The 22,369-nt window shown below is 39.4% G+C and overlaps 1 protein-coding gene across 1 annotated transcript in view; it reads left to right on the top strand.

Moving 5' to 3' along the window:
• Window positions 1-22,369, top strand: part of PCCA (propionyl-CoA carboxylase subunit alpha) — a 305,865-nt gene that overhangs the window by 10,261 nt on the left and 273,235 nt on the right. Inside the window, exons 2-4 of the mRNA XM_042457614.1 lie at window positions 6,991-7,074; window positions 8,454-8,501; window positions 8,596-8,664. Of these exons, the coding sequence (XP_042313548.1) occupies window positions 6,991-7,074; window positions 8,454-8,501; window positions 8,596-8,664 (201 nt within the window). The remainder of the gene's footprint in view (window positions 1-6,990; window positions 7,075-8,453; window positions 8,502-8,595; window positions 8,665-22,369) is intronic.

The following is a 22,369-nucleotide window of genomic DNA, read 5'->3' as shown; positions in this document are numbered from 1 at the left end:
TAGAACCCCTCCCCAGAAAAAAGCACATAAACACATAAGTGTTCATTCAATTTAATTTATTGTATTGGAAACCGATCTCCTTCACAAAATCTGTCAATTAACATAACTCGTACCATGCCCAAATTAGTTTGTCATATAAAGCTACAATATCTGTTTTCTTCTGTCTATTATATTTTAGAATTCAGTATATGAACTTTTGAAATAAGTGCCCTTTTAAAGGTAGTCTTTATCAAATGTAGTGATTAAGTTGTCTTAGCTATGTAGTGAGATTTTTCTGGTATTGTAAAATAGTGTGCTTATCAGTACATTACTCTGAAATTCATCCTCTACAATGTTCAATACAGCTGTGAATATTACTATATGTAATTTGTGTATAAATGCAGAAAATTGTTAGCATTACATAGAATCATAGAGTTAGGAGAGACCATAAGGGCCATCCAGTTCAACCCCTTGCCATGCAGGAACTCACAATCAAAGCACCCCTGACAGATGGTCATCCAGCCTCTGTTTAAAGACCTCCAAAAAAGGAGACTGCTTAGAGGTGGGCTCTACTGATTTCATAGAAGAGCTGCTCCTACTAAAGTGTGCACTGTATATGATTGCAGCTTATATTTATTTACCATTTGAATCTCAGCTTTTTCTTAAATATTCTAGTCTTATGGTTGTGATAAAATATGTGGAGAGAACCAGCATGGGGTAGTGGTTTGAGTGTTGGATTATGACTGGAGGCCAGGGTTTGATTCCCAATTTGGCCATGAAACCCACTGGGTGACCTTTGGCAAGTCACTCTCCTTTGCCCTCAGAGGAAGGCAGAAAGAAACAAATCTTGCTAAGAAAACTCCATGATAGGTTTGCCTTAGGGTTGCCATAAATCGAAAATTACTTGAAGGCACACAGCAGCAACAACACTACAAAAATAACTGGATAGCAGTTGGTGAATCCTCAGAGTCTGAAGTAGCATTTCCAGTACTCCGGGAAGGATTTAATTGGCCTTCCCCACATCTAGAAGTAGCAAAATTAAGTTATACAAACAAAAGAAATATATGCTCATTTGCAGAATTTATAGTGATTGCAGAATTTGGCTGCCAAATTCTGATTTTGAGTTGTTTAAAAAACACACCACCATGGTATTTGCATTCGGTAAAGCAGTTGCCAGTCAGAAATATTTTTTTAGAGATGAAGAATTTTAGATTTAGTTAGTCCTCTGTGTTATAATAAACATATAAACAAACAATCATATAAATATAGAATATAAATAAAATACGACACAAATCACCATTTTTTTCTTTTATAATAGTAGCAAAGATATTAATAGTGGCATTAAAAAATAAAGAAAAGCAAACAAAGAAATAAAAACAAGTTAGCTAAATATACTAATTTTGAAAATTCACAAGAGCAGAGGTTAAGAAACTGTCAAGAGTTGAGGAGGAAGTTGGTATGTGAGGAGTTTTGAATGAAAACAAAAGTAAGATAGTAAGAAGGTAAGAGTGGAGGAAGAGAATGAATGATATTTAGTTGATGATGATTGAAAGAAGATGTGAAGTAGAAGGAGGTAAGGAGAAGATGGATTTAGGTAGGTTGGATTATGTAAGGAGAAGGTTTGCGAAGGGGAAAGAACAAGAAGAAGGGCACGGAAAGAAGATATTGGCAACTGTGCATAAGATGCCCAGAATATGAACATAAGAAGAAAACGCCACAAAAGTGCAGTTTACTTTTTTTTGTCTGCTCAACCTCTCTGAATCCATAAAAGACTTGTTTTGTCTGTTTTATAAGATGAATGAGATATGATGTTATTTTAATTAATAAAATTTATTTTTTAAAAAGGGAAATATTGCCTGAACTGCATCCCTGATTGTGTTCTTCCACTTAGACTGGTGCTTTAAAATGTATTGCTGCACTATTCACATGCCAATGCATCTATCACAGTCCCCTACCCCATCCCCCTACCCCAGTGATGCTGCTTTTTGTGTAAAGGAAAAAACAATAATGTACCCTTGCATCTTGTAACTTAGTGAATGCATTTATTGTTTGTATTTCTCTGTTAATCCACCCAAAAATAAGTACAGTGGAACCTTGTTATACACTGGGGTTTGGTTCCAAGATCCCCCGTGTATAACAAAATCCGTGTATGCTCAAGTCCCATTAAATATAATGACATAGCAAAATGGTGTCCCTTATAAGAAATGAAAAATCAAGGTAAATTTATACTTTTTTGGGACATTTTCAAACCGTGTATGCTTGAATCCGTGTATAAAAAATCAGTGTATAAGAAGGGCCGACTGTATAGCATGAAGTTGAAGGACTACAGATATATTATAAACTTGAAATGTGTTGTACCTTTAAGTAAGAAGTTTTTACTGTCCATGGTGGAGAGTATAAATACAATTGAATAGTTTCCACCTTATTTATCTAGATTATTTCCCCCCAGTCTTTAGCCACAAAGGTTGTCAGAGTGGCTTACAAATTGATAGTTTGACAGATCCCTGCCCTCAGACTTTGTTGTTGTTGTGTCCCTTCAAGTCAATTCTAACTTACGGGGCCGTAAGGTGAACTTATCACAGGTTTTTCTTGGCACGTTTCCTGGCCGAGCTGAGAATTGAACCCTAGTCTCCAGAATCATAGTGCAATACTCAAACCACTACACCATGCTGCCCACAGGCTCACAATTTAACTAAGACATACTGGTGATGGTAGTATATGCGTTGCCTGACATGACACACAAGGGAAAGGGGATGGCAGTAGGAGAAGGGATTACGTTCAGCAGATACTACATGTTCTTTCCTTACTGTTTAGGAGCCCTGGTGGCACAGTGGTTAAATGCCTGTACTGCAGCCACTTACTCAAAACCACAAGGTTGCGAGTTCAAGACCAGCAAAAGGGCTCAAGCTTGACTCAGGCTTGCATCCTTCCAAGGTCGCTAAAATGAGTACCCAGATTGTTGGGGGAAAATTAGCTTACAGTTGTAAACTGCTTAGACACTGCTTAGGCGGTATGAAGCGGTATATAAATGAAGCTTGCTTGTTTTGTTTATTTGATTGCAGTTTTATTTACAGGCCCTAGTAGTCCTTGCTGCTAGTTCCATCTGATGTAAACTTATCAGCCAGGACTATTCTGGCTTCTAAATTAAATATTAACCAAGTGATCAGCAAGATGGAAAGCATTTCATTCTTTCAAAGGAAAGTATTAGTTTGTTAATGTTCATCTCTCATTTTATCGGAATAATAATGTTTTTTGTTACAAGCTCTCAGAATGCTGCTTAGTAATAATCAATGACTTGGATGAAGGAATAGAGGGCATGCTTATCAAATTTGCAGATGATACCAAATTAGGAGGAGTAGCTAATATCCCAGAGGGCAGGAACAAAATTCAAAATGACCTTAATAGGTTAGAAAGCTGGGCCAAAACTAACTAAATGAACTTCAACAGGGAGAAATGTAAGATGCTGCACAGGAAAAATGAAATGCATAGATATAGGATGGGGGACACCTGGCTTAAGGAGAATACATGTCAAAGGGATCTAAGAGTTCTAGTAGACCACAAATTGAACATGAGTCAACAGTGTGATGCGGCAGCTAAAAAGGCCAATGCAATTTTAGGCTGCATCAATAGAAGTATAGTGTCTAGATCAAGGGAAGTAATGGTGCCACTTTATTCTACTCTGGTCAGGCCCCACCTGGAATATTGTGTCCAGTTCTGGGCACCACAATTTCAAAAGGATGTGGAGAAACTGGAGCGTGTCCAAAGGAGGGCGACAAAAATGGTGAAGGTTCTGGAAACCATGTCCTATGAGGGAGCTGGGGATGTTTAGCCTGGAGAAGAGAAGGTTAAGAGGTGATATGATAGCCCTGTTTAAATACTTGAAGGGATGTCATATTGAGGAGGGAGCTAGCTTGTTTTCTGCTGCTCCAGAGAACAGGACCTGGAACAATGGGTGCAAGCTACAGGAAAAGAGATTCCACCTTAACATTAGGAGTTACTTCCTGACAGTAAGAGCTGTTCGACAATGGGACACACTCTCTCTGAGTGTGGTGGAGTCTCTTTCTTTGGAGGTCTTTAAATAGAGGCTAGATGGTCATCTGTTGGGGATGCATTAATTGTGAGTTCCTGCATGGCAGGGGGTTGGACTGAATGGCCCTTGTGGTCTCTTCCAACTCTATGATTCTAAATGTTTATATGAGATGACATATGCAAATTGATGCTTATAAATAAAAGAGCATCAATAAACTGAAAATTTCAAGCCATTAATAATTTTAGGATGACAATAGGAAAAAAAATCACGTTTTTAATAATAAAAAACTTGGTTAAATCTGGGTAACTTTTAGAGATGGGCTCAGTGTTGTAATAGTTGGGGAATGGATGGGCTTATTATCTCTGCATTTATTCTGACTAGTTAGAACATTGCCTGTCTTTTTCTTTAAACAAACTGAAATAGAGGTTTATGCAGTTTCTACACTAAATTGTGATGCCAGCCCTCATATCTAGCAGAAAAACAGTGCCCTGCAGTGGCCTACATCAAAGAAGCTTATTTTCTTTCATTCTTCCAGCAATCTTGTGTCATTCAAAAGGTTACTCCTTTTTACCTGTATGTGCAAGCTATCCTTTGGTCTTCTTTGTTTTGTTGTATGGTAAATTCATTTTAACTTTTCACATGATAAGCAAATGGTTTTATATTTTCTCTGAAGAATTTTAAAGAAGGTGAAACATAGGAGTTGAAAACAAAATTCAAAGGGGAATGCCTAATAGGGTTCTGTGTATGTGGCATTTATATAATCATCTGATTGAAATGCCAGGATTTTATTTCTCATATTTCTTTTAGTTATAGTAGCAGATTAATAGATAAATGTCTCATTAATTGGACTTTAGTCCAGAAAAGTTTTTTCCACAATAATATTCTGCCACAAGATTCTTAGTTCTTGCTGGTGGCTGCCCATCAGGAAATTTAGGATGATGGTTTCCCTTGATACTGAATTATTTCTGTAGCAAGATGTGTGGGTTTTCCTTAAATGCCCTGAGTTTTTCAATGATTCCTTGACAGATCAGTGCAGGTCAAGACTTCCGTTTGAAAACTGTTTCACAAAGACAGTTTACACTACTATAGATGTTTTTCAGATAGCTGACATTGGGCCCGAACAGACAGGCCAAAATAAAGCTGCTTCGGGTCACTTTGGAGGTATGCTGTTTAAAAGACCCATGCATCCTAAGAGGCCGGAAGCCACGCCAAAGCCACGTTCCAGTCCTAAGGACTGGAGTGTAGCTTTGGCGCAGTGTCTGTCCTCTTAAGATACATGTGTCATTTAAACAGCATACCTCAAAAGTGATCCGAAGCAACTTTATTTTGGCCTGTCTGTTCAGGCCCACTATTTGGAAATCCACATGGGAACTAAGGTGGGATACAGACCACCCCTTTGGGGTGGCCTGCACCCGCCTGCACCTGCTTCTTTCCTTGACAGATTGGGGCTTCAGCAGCCATGGCAGCAGCCCTGAAGACCCCAATCCGCTGCTTTTCCATGCCTCGGGGAAGAGGCAAAACGCCACTTGTGAGAAAGGGGCCACTCTCTTCCGCATTGCTGGCGCGGCCGTATAAAAGCCGCACCAGTGATACATGCGGCGAAAGGAGCTCTGTTTCAGAGCTCTTTTCGGTGCCGCTGAAAGGGCGCCACAAGCGCCCTGTAGCAGCGGCAGCACGTTACGGCTGCACCATGTCGTTTGCACACAGTGCAGCCGTCACTTCAAAATGGCAGTCCCCATCTGTACAGGGCGCCGCCATTTTGACGTACAGAGTACGTGCTAGGGTTAGGGAGCATCTGTAAAGGATGCTCCGAGGCAATCCTAGCACATACTCAGTACGTGCTAAAAGGCCCATCTGGACAGGGCCTAAGTCTCCAAGTAACACCTGGTTCCTGGGAGTAAGCTTCATTGAACTCAATTAGATTTGCTTTTCATGATATGGGCCGAAGTTTTTATAAAACATACAAATGAAGAAGGTATCACTTTAAGGTACTGGTTCTCATTACTGGGCGGCAGGACCCCAGGGGTGGTGGTGAGAGTTTCTAATGACCTGTCAAGAGATCTGCCATATAACATCTTTGGAGGCCTTTAAGAAGGCAATAAAACGGATCTCTTCTGGCAGGCCTTCCCAAACTGACTTCCTCGGAATTTTTCACTCTCCACTTGCATAGCTGTTCCCACCAGACTGTGATCACGATTGATTGTATTGACTATTTTATTGGGAGCATTTTATTGGGAATTGTTGTTTTAACACTATTTTAGGGTGGGAGGGAGATAGGGAATTAGGATTTGATATGTCTTGTTATGTTTTTACTTGTCGCTTGTTGTATTAGATTTACATTGTTCTTTTGTTTGTTGTTACCCACCTCGATCCAATACAGGGAGAGGCAGGATACAAATAATAATAATAATAATAATAATAATAATAATAATAATAATAATAATAATAAGGGAGGCACAAGGCTTTCTCTTTTTTCCAAACTTTTCTGTTTTGGAGGGGAAGAGAAAGGCAAGGAATGCACTAGGAGTCTCTGCCTGAAGGAGGAGGAAAAGGAGGAGAAGGAGAGCTACTTCCTTATGAAACATATGAATATACATGAATGTGTGAATGAAAATGTGCACACTAAACAAACAAACAAACAAAATAATTGATATACAGTGGTAAGCGGGGGGGGACGATGTCTGCATGTAAATGTAAAAGGGGTCACAGTGGTAAAAAGTCTGAGAACCTTTGCTTTAAGGAATTTTATAATATAGTAAATTTGGAAGTACTTTATGTTTCTGTAGAAAGTCTTTAGAGTTAATGCATTGCTGGCAACTTAAAAAGTAAAAATAGAGTGCTGTTCTGTTACATAATTTTCTTACTATTCTCCATTAGGACATAATTTATAACAAGTTACATAAAACAAACAAACGACAATATCCTTGAAATGTTTGCTATGAACGATTTAATCATCCATATTTGTCTTCTTTCTGTTACAGCGTATTGCCGAGATTTCAAGATGGAGATGGTGCCTTATCACTTCTCGTACTTTTCAGTCAGCAGTGTATGATCCAAATGAAAAGGTAATTATATGGGTGCCAATTTGTTGCTCTCTAATACTGTATAGAATTACTCATGACTTCCAGCATTCAAGAGTTTCAGTTATTAGTTGGTATCAAAACTTGAGTCAGAATCCCAGTTGTATATAATACCATTCTATGAATTCTAGTTATTGGCTTTTGGGACTAAGCTGTTGTGTGTTCTTGCTGACAAAACTAAGATGGATTTTCTCTTGTGTCAGTATATTATAGTATATTAACCTGTGTTTGGTTCCTAAGAATAACAAGCTTTCTGTTGTTTACAAATTGTCTTTTGAGGCACTCCAAGGGGATTTGTAGTATGGATGTATATTAGGATGTTGGTTAATTGAGCTAGTTCTAGAATTATTGTACTCCTCACAGAGAACACAATTGTGAAGTCAGGCAGCTTTATTGTTCTACTTATATATAGTAGTGAATCTCAGTTTACAGCTAGACATTTGTCTTTGTGAATATATACACAGAGAAAAAATTATTTTTTATTGGACTGGAATGGCTTTTTTCTCTGAATTATTCTACTGCCAGTTTGGCAGTAGCATGTGTAATAATGCTGGAATTTAGGAAGTTGGGACAAGGTGGAGAGTTAAAGTGTGCTTTCTCCATTGAGTAAATTCCCATTAACTTCATTGGTGGTAGGAAGACAAAATTTTTCACCAACCTTAAGTGGGAGCTATGTGTACTAGAGTTTGAAGCTGGGTTAAAAGCCTAGTGAAATTAGAACCTAGCTGTTGGCAGTAAAGATTAATAGCATTATATCCTTTGAGGCTCGAGTATCTCCAGGGAAGGAGAACATCAGCCCACAACCTATCCCCCAATTTCTCTTTATAGTGTTTAAAAAGTCAGCTGTGTTAAATATGCAGAAACCCTTCATATGTATATGAACAAAGCCAATTCAAATAAAATTGGCTATTGCTGCATGACACTATAAACCAGGGCTCTGTGGGAACCATAGCTTAGTGGCTCTGAGCAGTGTGCACAAGTGTACAGTTTCTCTTGCTTGCAACAGAAATGGTGAATCACAAATCATCTGAGGAAGTAGCTTTAAGTATATGAAAGATTATGCTATCAACGTCTTTCTCTCTCTCAGTTAGTATCAGAGGTGTGACAAGATCCTTTTGCATACTAATCAAAAATCAGAAAGTTTGCTCCTTGGTTTGTTTAGGGTATTATCCAAATGTGTGCATAGATCCTTGGGTTTATTGTATCGTGCACCTGTGGCTGATGTGTAAGTTAACTCCTTTGCCAAGCCTTTTGTATTTGAATGAATGTATTTGAATTGAATTGAATGTATAGGTCTTTAAATACCTATACACACACACACATCATAGAACTTTTCTTTAATAATTTCTCCTTTCCTTCTTCAGACCTTTGAGAAGCTTCTTATTGCCAACAGAGGGGAAATTGCCTGTAGAGTAAGTATAGCATACAATACGGTAATTTGTCTATTTTCTGTCTTTTGTCATTGCTTCAAACCAATTTTTTCCTGCTCTCTTTCTCCATCTCTAGGTGATTAAAACATGCAAGAAGATGGGAATTAAAACTGTTGCTATACACAGTGATGTTGATTCCAATGCGGTAAGTAACTGTTGTAAAATTTCATACTTGATGATCTGGCAGGTCAAATCTAAACATTTATGTAACAAAAGTTTTTTTTACCATTATATTCAGTCATAATTTAATACTTTGTTCATAAATGAAACAAAAATATGACTTGGTAATGCTTTCTGTAAAAATCAAATTTGTTTTAAAAAGTATGTTTGATCAGAAATTTGGTTGGTACAATAGAAAAAATGCTGATAAGAAGGTCAATATTGTCTTTCTAATTCTTGCATTAAAACTTTGAACTTGCTTCTCAAAAAGATAGTGCCATAGATGGTTGCATTCTTTTCTTCATGATCTCTGTACAGTCTTATGTATGGAATTTGTTGCTGAACAGACATTGATTTCTGCTGTTTGCAATAATATGCTGTTTTACCCAAGTAGACATTAAAGAAAAAATCAATTTGTTTGGAAGCATGAGATACAGTAGTAAACTGTGGCTCAGATTCAGAATTTCATGCTCCAAGAAACAAGGTTTGGGTTTAAGAAATGCACAAGAATATTCCATATAATTTATCTACATACTGGATGAGAACTAAATCAACTATTGATCTGAGTTGGGTTGCAAGTTGGGGTGCAAATGAAATACATTTTAATTCTTGATGAATTATGTCTACTAGAAAACTACACATATAAAGTAATGTTGAATAATTGGCCAAGTTACATGGATTAAGTTTTTGAATGGGTAAAGTTAACGAAAGTCTTTGAATGTGTGCCAGTGTATTTCTGGCATCCTGTTAGTGACATATGCATGAGTAAGTTAACACTATGCATGCATGATAATTATTCACCATTATGCAACAGACTTATTCTACTAACTGTGCCAGAAGTGGAGGTGAGAATACAGCAGTGTTGTGCATTGTAGCTGCAAATTGTGCATTGCAGTCCTACCATATGGTTGTGCATTGCACATTTTGATTATGCATTGTAGTTGCATAATGCATATTGCAGTTGTTCTTTGCATTGTGGCACCCAGTCACTGAATGTGTTACACACTGTTGCTGTTGTCCATGGGAGCATTGCTCATCTTCACATATGGATATTTATGCTGTGCTGAGGAGATGTTGGATTGCATCCATTGTGATCAATGACCTGGTGACTATTTGATATGTTATATTCTATTACAGTGTACCCCTTCTTTACGTGGGGGATCCACTCCAGATCCCCCCTCAGGTAAAATAAAAACGCGTAAGCTTGAGCCCCATTGGACGTAATGGTGTTTGTGCCTGCCACGTGGTGCTGCGGTTGCGCGCCCCATTACTTCTTCTGGGGCATGCGAGGCGTTTTTCCGACTGGAAGCTGCGTATGACACAGATGCACTGTACTAATTATTTGTTGTACAGTCTCAGAAAAACTGTTAGAAATGGAGAGAGTTCTGCTGGTTTTGGGTTTAAGTATACCATCCAGTTTTTCTTATATAGCCATTAATTTCATTGATAATATTTATTCTGTTTTCTATTTAGTCTTGTATGTATTTGAACTCAGAATTGTTTCTTTCTGTGGCTCGAATTACAGACTGGTGGAACAATGTTGCAGACTAGTGGAACAGTGTTGCTCAATGTGATTCGGATGTTACTGTGGTCACAACTGCATGAGGCAAACACATGGGATGATCAGATCATGTGATGCTGTATCTGTGATTAGTCCTTATAAGTAGAGTGAGGCAGCTGCTTCAGGTGGTAGAGCATCAGGAGTATCAGCTTGCACGCTTTCCACTATCCCAGAATGATTTTCCTGCTACTGCCTCCCCTACTTCTTTCCCTCTCACCACTTTCACTACCTCTTCTGCACCTTATCCCATCTTTCCCTGTGGTTTTACAGTTGCTATATGCCTCATTCTCGCTGCTTCTCCTTTGCTTCAGCTTGCACTATTGCTGGTGTACTTCTTTGTACTTTTCTTCTTGATACAATGATGACACATATCTTTCCCTGCTCCCACTCTTACTCCCACACCTGATTGCTGCCTGCCCTGACACATCACTTTTACTTCGTTCTTTCCATCATTGGGAGCAGCTAAACAAAGTGGGAACTTGCTACCAAGGAAGAGGCTCCTGGCTTGTACTCCCAAACAGGCCAGCAAATGAAAACCAACTATAAACTGTGGTTGCGGAGTTTGACTTCTTAGGGGAGTGAAGAAACAGTTCAGTTGCAACGCCAAATTGTTGTCTTCCTATGAATGTTTGTTTTTTAAGGTGCTTCCATTGTCAAAAGCAGCTGCTTTGGAGCAGTTGGTCACCATACCGAAGCATGTTGCTTGTGAATGATGATGATTCTTTGGAATTCTTGCTTATTTTTATGTGCAAATGTGCCTAACCTATTAGTAATGTAGTAGAAATGAAGGCTGGAATAGATTTTTTCAAAAATTGAATTTAAAGGTTAGCAAAGTGGTCTTAAGCATTAATCATTTAAAAGATGCAGTACATTTTCTGCTTCTTTGTGGGCTACAAAGAAGCAGATGCTTCAATCTTTAGAGTTTTGTGTTATGTAAAAATACCATCTTAAGGATCGAAGTGCTTTCTCCACCATGATACAGTGTTGGTAGTGTGACTATGTATTATAGACCCTTAACATTTATTTAATGCCTTACGCACATGTAGTTAAATTTTTATGATAAATAAAGAACTGGCTAACACTAATTGGATGGGAACAAAAGAAGTTATAGTATAAAGCAGTGAATGAGGGATAATTTTATTTGGCATTTTTAACACAGCAGGGACTCTATAGCCTTAGAATGTAATGAACTATAAATGATTAGAAATGTCCCATGGGAAAGTAATTACAAGAATCTGGTTGAGTAAAAGATTATTACTGTACATCCCCATGAAGTTGTATTCTTACTGTATATGCCATCCTAGTGAGGACATCATGTGCTACATACTTTTTTTTTTACAAATCAAAATCTATGTATTTTTTTACAGAACAGCTCTGCTCATCACATAGTAATACTAGAAGTTGCTTTACTGTTTAGCTTTTGGCACTGAAATCAGAAAGATTTAATCAGTATTTGTCTTTGGCTGGATTATAAACATGCATAACTGAATAGTGTATAAGTAGTGAAAATTTGTAGATAATGTTATATTGCTTTTCTGTATCTAGGGATAGTTAAACAATTTAGGAGAAGAATAGTGTGGAATGAAGGTGTATGTGTTTAATTCCACTTGAAAACAGTTTCCCATAATCAGTGGGAATATAATCTGATGTGGTTAGCCATTTTTGTGGTATTGCATGTATGTGCCATCTGTTTGTAATTTGTGGTGTTTAAGGGACACACTTGCTTCAGGGAAAGTGTAAAGATTAAAAATGTAGAGTCATCCATGCCATATTGTTTCCACTTTTTATGTATGGTTGTCAAAGCTGAACAATGAAGAGAGTTGATAGGAAGAAAACCAACTCATTTGAAATGTGGACCTGGAGGAAAGTGCTATGGATACCATGGATTGCCATAAAAATAAAAAAATATTTTAAAAAAAGATGGGAGGGTATCTGAGAACTAGTTAAGCCTGACCTAGAAGCCAAAATTAATAGGCTATCATACTGTGGACACATGAAATGACATGACTCATTGGAAAAGATAATGCTTGGTAAAGTAAGAGGCAGTAGGAAAAGAGGAGGACTGCATTTACAACTGTGTAGGAATTAAAGAAGCGATGAGTTTGCAAGATTTGAGCAGAACAGTTGGTGACAGGATGACTTGGAGGTCACTCATTTATAGAGTCACTATAGGTTGAAGTCCACTTGATGGTAAATAACAACTATATCAACAACAAATCACCTAGAATTATGGATGTAGAGATGTTTGTTCTTATTAACTGAAATGATATTTGAGAAATTATCTTATTTAACTAAGTTTGAAATAGGAGGCCATCTCTTTTTTGTGAGTGTTCTTGCTTCATTGGTGTGTGGTTCAAATAGAATTAGGCTTCTGAACAGACTACAGGTATAAGAATTTCTAAGAAGTTAAGTTCAAGACTTGAGGAGAAGTGGGAATAATAATAATAATGCGCAGAAAAAAATAGGAAAACTCGCATTTCCATTTTCACCCTCAGCACACTAGTGTTTCATCTGACACTTTCTTGGCCCATCATCTTCTTGTTCGTGGTGGTAATGGGGCGTCTTCATCTGTTTCAAAGTGCAAACATGGAATGCTTTCATCTGTGGGCAAGGCTGCCCTGTAGTTAGGGAGGGGAAGAAACAGAGGCAAGTTGCAAATAGCCTTTGTCCGTAAATGTGGATGCAGCAATATCATACTAATTAGTGACTTAGATGATTAAAACATTGATGGGTATTTGGTTCCGCAAAAGAACAGGGTAGGATAAATAAATTACTTTTATGCTTTTCTCAATCATAAAATTAAAAGCTATCCTTTGGAGGCTATAAGGGAGGGGCCTGCTTATTAGTTAGCTCTGCACATCTATAGGAAAATCTGTATTAATCATTTCATAAGTAAAAATCTTTATTTTGTTTGGTCACAAGCCAGCTAAAGTGTGTTCATACTACTTAAAGGGTGGTGGTATTTTTGGTTTTTAAAAGATTTTATTTTTAGAAAATACAACATACTTTGTCTTGAAACAAAGCATGAATCACACAACATAACAATCAAAATCTAACAAACAAAATACAGTGGTACCAGGTCATAAAGGAGTAAGTATATAACGTCATCAGTTTTTTTCAAAAGACAGTCTAGAGCAGGGGTAGGCAACCTGCGGCCCGCGGGCCGGATGCGGCCCAGCGAGGCCTTGGGACCGGCCCCAGCCTGGTCCTGCCGCCGATTGCCGCCGGGGCCTTTGGCCTCTCGCCTGCAGGGGCAATTGTCTATAGAAGCCTCAGAAACATGCATTTATATTAACATTTTTTTAAAAATCAGCAAATTTTTTTGCGTGTCCTCCACTTTTTTAAAAAAAGTGTCCACCATTAGAAAATTTTGTCCTACATTTGTCCCAGTTCATTTATTTATTTAAATTTTTAAAAATTATTTAATTATTTATTTTTTGGCTTCGGCCCCCCAGTTGTCTGAGGGACAGCAACCCGGCCCCCGACTCAAAAAGGTTGCCTACCCCTGGTCTAGAGCTACACCTCATGAGAACATCATTAAAAATTGTGATCTCCAAAACTAGATTTTGTTATAAATATCTGTGACAATTATCATAGGCCTAGGATTAGTGGGAAGCAAGGCCTTAAGTGGAAAAGTCAGGCCTAGGGGAGAGAAGGTCAGTAGACAGGCTACAGTCAGAAGATAATCAGCAGGCAGGCTTCAACTGGCAAAACTTCACTCAGTCCTGGGTAACTACACAGAGAGAGTACAGCTTTGCACCAGAACTAGGCTGGAATTTGGAGGATATACTTAGGAAAGAGGGGTTGAGCTTACTGGTTCTGGCCCACTGGCTTGTCTTGTGATTGTTGCATACCTTATCTATGAATCATATCTCTCAATATATGGTAGGAAGATAATTACAAGAGACAAAGGAGCAACAGTCCCACTTTGCAGTATAAACTTAAGCAGGTGGCTGGATCATTTTGGATGGGTGGTGAAGAAACAGGAAGCAGAACAGGTGACACAGCCAATGATATATGGCTTGCAGGTGATAAGGAATATTCTGATCATGAAAGTGTTAAAGAAGAAATAAGCATTGTAATTTGAGCTTTTAAAACTGTCTGGTAGTTTGGTGGTTTATGTTGAAGTGTACAAAAATTAAAATTGATTTCAATTTTTTGAATTTGCCCTGAGCTTCAGGAAATAGTATATGTTGTTCCATTTACATGGGTACATGTTAATATACTGTGAAGAGATCTACATGGCTCCAAGTACCTGTCACCTAAACCTTTAAGTCTGATTTCTGAAAATGTTGATTCCTGATATCTGTTTTCTGCAATACTGTGTCCAGTGGAGATTGTGGAAGAGGGCTGCTCACCTCAAGTGATGAAGCAGTATGCATGTTTTGCTATCATGCTGTTTCTTTTGAGTTCTGAACAGAAATAAACTTGTTGATCATTCCGGTACTACCATAGTGATGTAAATGATAACCAGAGGAAGTTGTATGACCAAGTGAGGAGCAACAAGGCCAATTCTAGTCATTGTCAGCATGATTAACAATGGAAGGAACTTGCATATGTTCTTTGTGGGAATGGACCCATTGGGAATGCTTTTGATAACGCTTTATATTCAGTGAGAGAGAGTTGATGTAAAATATTGTGAAGTCTGTTTGATGTTACTCTGGTTTTTAGAGAGCAAAGATGGCTGTTCTGGGAATCACATTGAATCTTAGAGTAAGATGGTTGTGGTTTGTTCTTACTACTGTAAAGTTTATCAGTGAATAGATTCAGGATCTGAACTGCTATCTGGAAACTGTTTTGGAGTAAATGGCTAGAAAGAGATTGTACATACATTACATGTCATAGGCGGGATACAGACGGGCAGGGGAAGACGTCTTGGAGGTGTATTCTGCTGAATACGGAGCCTCCAGACCGCCCGCCCCGGGGACGTGGCTAAGGTGTATGGGGCTTCCACATGGGGGGCAGTGAAGACGCCTCACCTGGGGCCGTTTCTGACCCGCAGTTTCCATACCGCCGCCTCGCAGGACGCTGCAAAGAGAGAGGCAGCTTCCGCACGGGCAGCCAAAAATGGGGCTTTTTTTTCTTTTGCCGGCTGGCACCGGCGGCAGAAAGCATATGTGCACATTTAAAGCGCCCAGGCCCCTTTAAACTTTCCCCCCCACCCTGCCCAAGAACAATGGTGGTCTCCTGCGAGCTGGTGGTCAGCTGGTGTTGGCATCCTTGTCCACTTGCACATTGCTAGTGTCACCAGCATCATGGATGCCTCCTCTCCTTTGGTCCCCGCGCTCTTGCTGAATCTGCAATGCACAGCCACAGCTGTTGCCGCTGCCACCACTGTCCCCCTGCCATCCCCCATCACCTCCCTTGTACATATGTAAATATTTAAAGTTTTAGCGTTTTTTTATTGTTAGGTGAAAATGGCACAGGAATGTGTGTAGGGGTTCACTTTAAATTCCAAACTTTCCACAATTCTAGCAGCGCATGCGTACATGTTGCTCTAGGGTTAGGGTTAGGGTTAGGGTTACGAGCATTAAAATAGAGTGCAGCGGTGTTGCAGCTTCCACATCTGCATGGCATCTGACGCTCTAATTAGAGCCTTGGTGCAAACTGCGCAAGTTCCAGGACCCCGACTCATTATGCGACGCAGCAGACACGGAGCTTTTAAATGGGCAACTTAAATTAGTGGCGTAGCAATTCTGGCGTACCGGTGCAGCAGCTTATAGACAGAGCTGCGCAGTTGCGCAGCATATAGAAAAGAAGCGGGGAAAAGCGGCAGCTTTTTAATGCCGCTTCTTCCCGCTTAGGGCGTGTGGGTGGCATGTTCATGGCGGCATTCAGGTAAGGGCCATCTGAAGGCTATACCTTCATGACGTCATGAACACACCCCTTTTTGCCCGTCTGTATCCCGCCACTGTATAGTCAGAATGAGCCTTTGGTGTGTGCCAAGAAGATATTAAATACATTCTTCATCTGTCATTCATCATTTTGAATATGTGAGAAATGCTTGGCACTATGGAATCATTGTAGATAAAACGCCTGATGTTATACATACTGAGACTTGATATGTATGAGATACTACATGAAAATGATGGAAAATATAATGTATTGGAATGATTTCTAGAAATGGTGTTAGAATGTGACTTAGGTAGGGATCATAAATTAGAAATATTGGTAACATGCAGAACTGTACAGGACAAGGATATGAAAGTGTTTGGATTCCATCTCCCCCCAAGTCTCCCCCCCTGGAATTTTTTTTAAAAACCCCGATTATATAATGTTTTCTTTTAGAATGATGAATTCTTCTTCATATTAATTTTTAAAATTTTGTATCAGATAGACTTTATGTAAGACTATGTACAGTATTTTATATCATTGCAGTTTTTGCCTGCTCCTGATAAACTGGCAAAATCAAAGAGCTTCCTTATATTGCAGGTGTTCCTTGCAGTACAGGGTTTTGTATCTCCATTTGAAACAAAACAAAAAATTTAATAAAAGTCTTGTGGTTATCAGCTTCAGCATTCAGTTTCATGTGATAGACGAGGAGCTTCCAATTGCTGAAAGTCTACCTTAGGGTTTTGTTTTTTTAAATCTAGTTATGTTGCCCAATTTCATTAGAAAATTAGTGGGTTGGGATGAGACCCAAGGCATTTGTGCTGTCTGAACTGTCCTTATGTCAAGTGAACTTTGTATGACACTTAGCATTTTCAAAGGTACAATTTAGTGGTGGCACACAATGGGACACGGTACTAATACAGTACAGGCTACCACAAGATACCCAAGGGGGGCTTTGCACCAACAAAGTAAAGCACTTTAAAGGAAACGATAATACTAGATTATCTTCTAATACTTCTCTTTCCAGAATCCATACAGGTTGAACTCTTAACAGGAATGCAGCTGTAAGAACCAAATACTCACCTGGATAAACCTAGCACTTGTAGCCTCCAACAGACAACTCAGGTGAGTCAAATGGCAGAAAATGCCGAAACTACAGTATTGAAGATACTTGATGGGTTTCCCTTGTGCCTTTTCTTCATGTTTCTGTAATGGCTATATGATTGTGCACAGGGCCTCTTATTTCCCATGTACTGCCTTTACAGGGGCAGGGAGAGCAAAAGCACTCAGAAGTAAGCAAGAAAAGGGGAGAAGAGGGCAGAGTATTCACTTTGGTGTTTTACTGGTGGTTAAGAAACAGTCATCTTTTAGCAGTATCCTCACTGAACAAAACACTGGGCTGCTTATCTAAACACTCATTGCCATTTCTGTCTTTTAGGAATGCAGAGAATTTTCTCTGATAAAGATGATCCCTGCACAGATGACCCCATAGCAACTGTGGGGAGAAGGGAACAGGTTAGTCCATGTCTTCCTTGGATGCTCTCCAGTCCCCCCTGGCAACACCTTTGAGTATACTGCCACCTTAATGAAGCAAAGGCCTGGCTCCTTCTCCCTCATAAACTGTGATAAGACCGTTTGCCAATGTTTTATCAATAATGTAACTATTTCTTCTCTCTCTTTCTCTGTTTTTCACAGACACATAATACTCTGGTGCAGCTTGCACAGACCAGAAGACTGCTGCCTGTTGGCTGTACTTTTGTCAGAGGTCACACACTCCCCATGCTCCTGTATTCCTTCAATGCCCTGGTTAGATAGCTGTGGTTTAGATGCAGCACTTGCTCATTGAGTTTAGCTGCATAAATACACTACACATGCCTCTCGGTCTGTCTATTCATTGTCCAAGGTACAGGAGCACTATTGCTGGGAGATGCTAACAACTATGCATGCTGTTCTGACTGCAGAACCATTCACTGTTTGCTTGCTCAATAAAAGATTATGCAAAACAAGGGAATTATGTTTATTTATTTCAGCTGATATATAGAGAAACCCTGTTTATTTGTTACTTGGAGCGAGGCCTGCAGCATCCAGCAGAGAGGCAGGGATTTGGGGAAGAAACTGAAACTCTGCTTCCAGTTACACACTGAATGAAAAAGGGACTTCAGTATGATCCCCTATCATGAGGTAAATGAATTTCTGTATAGCCCCAACCATGGGACTTCAGCATAATCCTCGGACATAGTGTGGAGTGGTAGTCACCTCCACACACACTTTGGAGGGAGAATGTTCTGAAGGAAGAGAATAGGAAGGACCCTCTCCCAGTCCCAAACATGCTGTTGAGGGGGAGGAAAGTGGGAAGGGACAAGCTTCACCTTCCTTTCACACTGCTGAGGCAGAGTGGGAGAAGCCAAGTCACACACAAGCAAATAAAGCTTAAGAGGGGTAGCACAAGAGGGAGCTGTGAAACCTGGATCTCAATCATGGTCCAGAAAGGGAAGAAGGAAGATGAACAGAACTGACACCACTTTCTGGAACTATGAGAAGGTGGGAACTGTGTGTAAATGTTTGTGTTTAGGGCCAGAGCTTGGGAAAGATATTATTTGCTTTACATCTTCCAGAATGCCTCAGACATCAGGATAATCTTCCTAAGTTCTCTGCAAACCAGGATGGCTCTGTGATCCAAAGTGTGTGGGAGGCTATAATTACAGCCACTTATATGGCTATCATGGCTGATAAAGTAAACAGGCTGTGTGGCCCTGTATAGTAGCCCACAACCATCCTGGTCTGGCTTCACCACCCCCTCTCAAATTCACATGACATGGTGAGTGGCCCCCAAGGAGGACAGCTCCCATATTAAAGAGAACTGTGCACTCCAATGCTCTATTGTGCAGCATTGACACATATCAAGCTTTGTCGCTTCCTTTTGTATGGGGAAGGGGTTATAATGGCTGGCAGGGCAATGTACCTGTTCCTGCACTTGTTTCTATCCTTTCTCACTCTTCCAGGAGTTATTCCTTTCCATTAAACTTTCAGCTATAGGTCAAGTTACAAATACAGGACAATGAAATACATGCAGCTGTAGGTATGAAGCCATGCCATCCCTTTTTCCCAGCCATTTCATTCCCTTAGATATACTTCAGCCAGGAAAAAAACCCCAAAATAATCTTGCTCAGAAGACAGTAGCATTGAAACAAGGCTAGACCAGCTTTATATGATGCCAGACTCATATGATTGTAGGAAATCTTGGGGAGGTCCAGATTAAAAATACCATAAAGCAGTTTTTGATGTGAATTGCAAGACTATTAGACCATCGCTTTAGAGCCTCTTGACAAAAAAATCAATAGCCTCAACAACTAAAGTGACAAAATTTAGAGGGCTAATGAAACACTACAGTTGAGCAATTCCCATGATGCCAAGACATAGGGACTCCAAGACCATATGCAGAATTAAATTGAAAACTTATTAGAAATTGCTGAGTGAATGCTAGATTTTGTACTGTGCTAGAGAATGAGGAATTTATCACTGCTGATACCCTCAATGATTGTGCTCCAGATCTTCATTCTGTTGGCATTTTCTCCCAAATAAGATTGTTTCAGAGATAACTGTAAGATTTGCCAGATCTCCCCTTCCCCCCAAGGTCATGCAGTCGCTTAGTAGCCTACCTCACATTAAACACACAGACATTGTGCTCATATTTCAAGGTATCTCCCAGGGAACCATGCCAAGAGAAAGCATATTAAAGGATTTCAAGCCATTTACTTAACTCTTGAGAGAAGTGCAAATCTTACGTGTGGGATTTCCTGCTTAAATTGGTGGTCTATCATGCTGGGAAAATCATGATTGCAACTACCATGGTACTGTGTTTATAGATTTGTGGAAGTGAAAGGATACTGACACACACACTGACACATCTGTCTGAGGCTTTGGGTGACAAAGGGATAGGTATGCAGATAGCTGAGGAAGATGGAGGAGTTGGCTAAAGAGTATGAAGCTTGGGAGAATAAGAGTGCAGAATCTGGGTGGAAGAAGTGATGATGCTGAGTTAGGGGGCCTAGGATGTGAAGATCTGCTACAGAGAGCTGAGGCTTCAGTTGTTATTTCGCTTCTTTCCTTGGCACATTTCTTGAATTGTGTGGTTTTCTGCCTTCCTTGAGTTGTGAACTAACTTAACACTCTTTGGAGCTTTTGTTCTATAATGGCCTCCTAGGTGGACATAATTGTTAGTTTTTCAAACTGCTCTTTCTTATTTATTCAGGGGTAGCTGTGTTGGGTGCTGCTAAATACAACAAAATCCACCAAGCAATGATACCTTTATTGGGCCAGCTCCAAAGTATAAAATACACAATGCAGGCTCACAAAGGTTCACTGGCTTCTTCATCAGGCAAAGATTTTAAAAGTCATACAGGGAGGAAAAGGTGATGATATTAGAGTCACAGGCCTACATTCTATCTTAGATTGTACTCTCTTGTCAGTTAAGATGGTATTGAGGGATTTCAATGCAGTTCACTCTCCTTGGCCATGTGAGGACTTTGTTGAAGGTGATAATCTCAAAGAGTTACTATATATACTCAATTTTAAGTTGACCTCATGTATAAGTCAAGGGAAGTTTTTTTTAATTTTTAAAATTATTTTATTAAATCGGCTCACATACAAAACACCAAGTCTTTCACATATAGACATAAAACATAAAACCATCTAATCTTCATAGCATACATTCTCTTACATAAAAAACACTTTTCTCTTCTTTCCCAGACTCCTCCTCCTTATTTTTCTTCTCTCTTCCTTTTTCCTTCTTCTCCTCTCTTTCACCTTCTTCCAGTTTCTTTCTCTCCTCCTCTTCTCTTCTGTCCCCACCCTTTCCCTCTCCTTTTCCCTCTTCTCATCCAATCTACATACCCAAACCTTCATCCTATGTATTTATCCCCTCTAGTCTCTTTATCCTCTATCCTCCTACATCTTGTTCAAGTCAAGGGAAGGTTTTGGGGCCAAAATTATGGATATTGATATGATCTGTGAATAAACCAAGGTTAAAACTTAGGGACATGTAACAAAGGATGTAAAGGATGAATTTAAAAAAAAAAAGAAATTAAAATGCACCCACGACAAAAAGGTGAAAGAGCAAAGCAAAGCAAATGGTGTCTAAGTTGGCAGTGATTATAATCTTTAACTTTAATGTGATAACTTTGCTTGATTTTAACCCCAAAAAGTTGACAAACTTACACAGAGGTCTTAGTCAAGTCCTTCAAAATCTGATTCCTCTTAGAGCTCCTTTGAGGGGAGGCATGAAACAGCTACCATGCTGTCATCTTCCTGCCCAGATATTCAAAAAGGTCAGAAGTGGAAGAGAGTAGTAGGGTGTCACTGCTTCTTTTAAGTCCTCCCGGGATAGACTAAGCTCTCGCCTTTCACAACTGTACTCAGAGAAGAGGATGGTTATCTTTTTGCTAAGAGTTAAAATACAGTACTTACACTGACCTGTAGATAAGTCGACCCAGGTTTTTTGGGTCAATTTTTTTACTAAAATTTCTTGATTTATGTATATACAGTAAGACTGAATCATTTTACTCATTCTTGTAACCTTCCCCATTGCAGCTAAATGGGGTATCTTCAAATCCAGGAAAGATATTCAGAAATAGCCTGAATATGAATTTTCTTACATTTTGCTGCATGTACCAACATGCTTACTACTGAATATGTGTAACCAACTGGTCCATGTGCTCAATGTTTAACTATCAATAGGGCTATGTTTTATAAACAAAATATGAAATTAGCCTCAGCAGAGCTGCTTCAAGTGCTGCTTTTAGTTGACCATTCTTCTTCCTTAGGGCAAACGTCCTCAGGTTTGATATCTCTATCACTTGGTCACAAAACTCAGCAGAAGGTCTTGGGACACCCACAATCTCTCAACTTAATTTCAGTTCCAGTGGTAGAATGGGAAAATTCTGCTGAATGTCATTCTGTGCTCCTTGAAAGAGAGCTGGGATATGTACGTGATAAATAAAATCATAGAATCATAGAATCATAGAGTTGGAAGAGACTGCAAGGGCCATCCTGTCCAACCCCCTGCCACGCAGGAAATCTAAATCAAAGCATTCCCAACAGATGGCCATCCAGCCTTTGTTTAAAAACCTCTAAGGAAGAAGACTCCACTACACTCCGAGGGAGTTTGTTCCACTGTCAAACAGCCCTTACTGTCAGGAAATTCCTCCTAATGTTGAGGTGGAATCTCTTTTGCTGTAGCTTGCATCCATTGCTCTGGGTCTTAGTCTCTGGAGCAGCAGAAAACAAGCTAGCTCCCTTC

Source organism: Sceloporus undulatus, chromosome 3 (assembly GCF_019175285.1).
Source record: "Sceloporus undulatus isolate JIND9_A2432 ecotype Alabama chromosome 3, SceUnd_v1.1, whole genome shotgun sequence".
Lineage (NCBI taxonomy): Eukaryota > Metazoa > Chordata > Lepidosauria > Squamata > Phrynosomatidae > Sceloporus > Sceloporus undulatus.
Note: the sequence above shows the minus strand (reverse complement) of the source record. Positions and strands in the feature narration are given on the sequence as shown.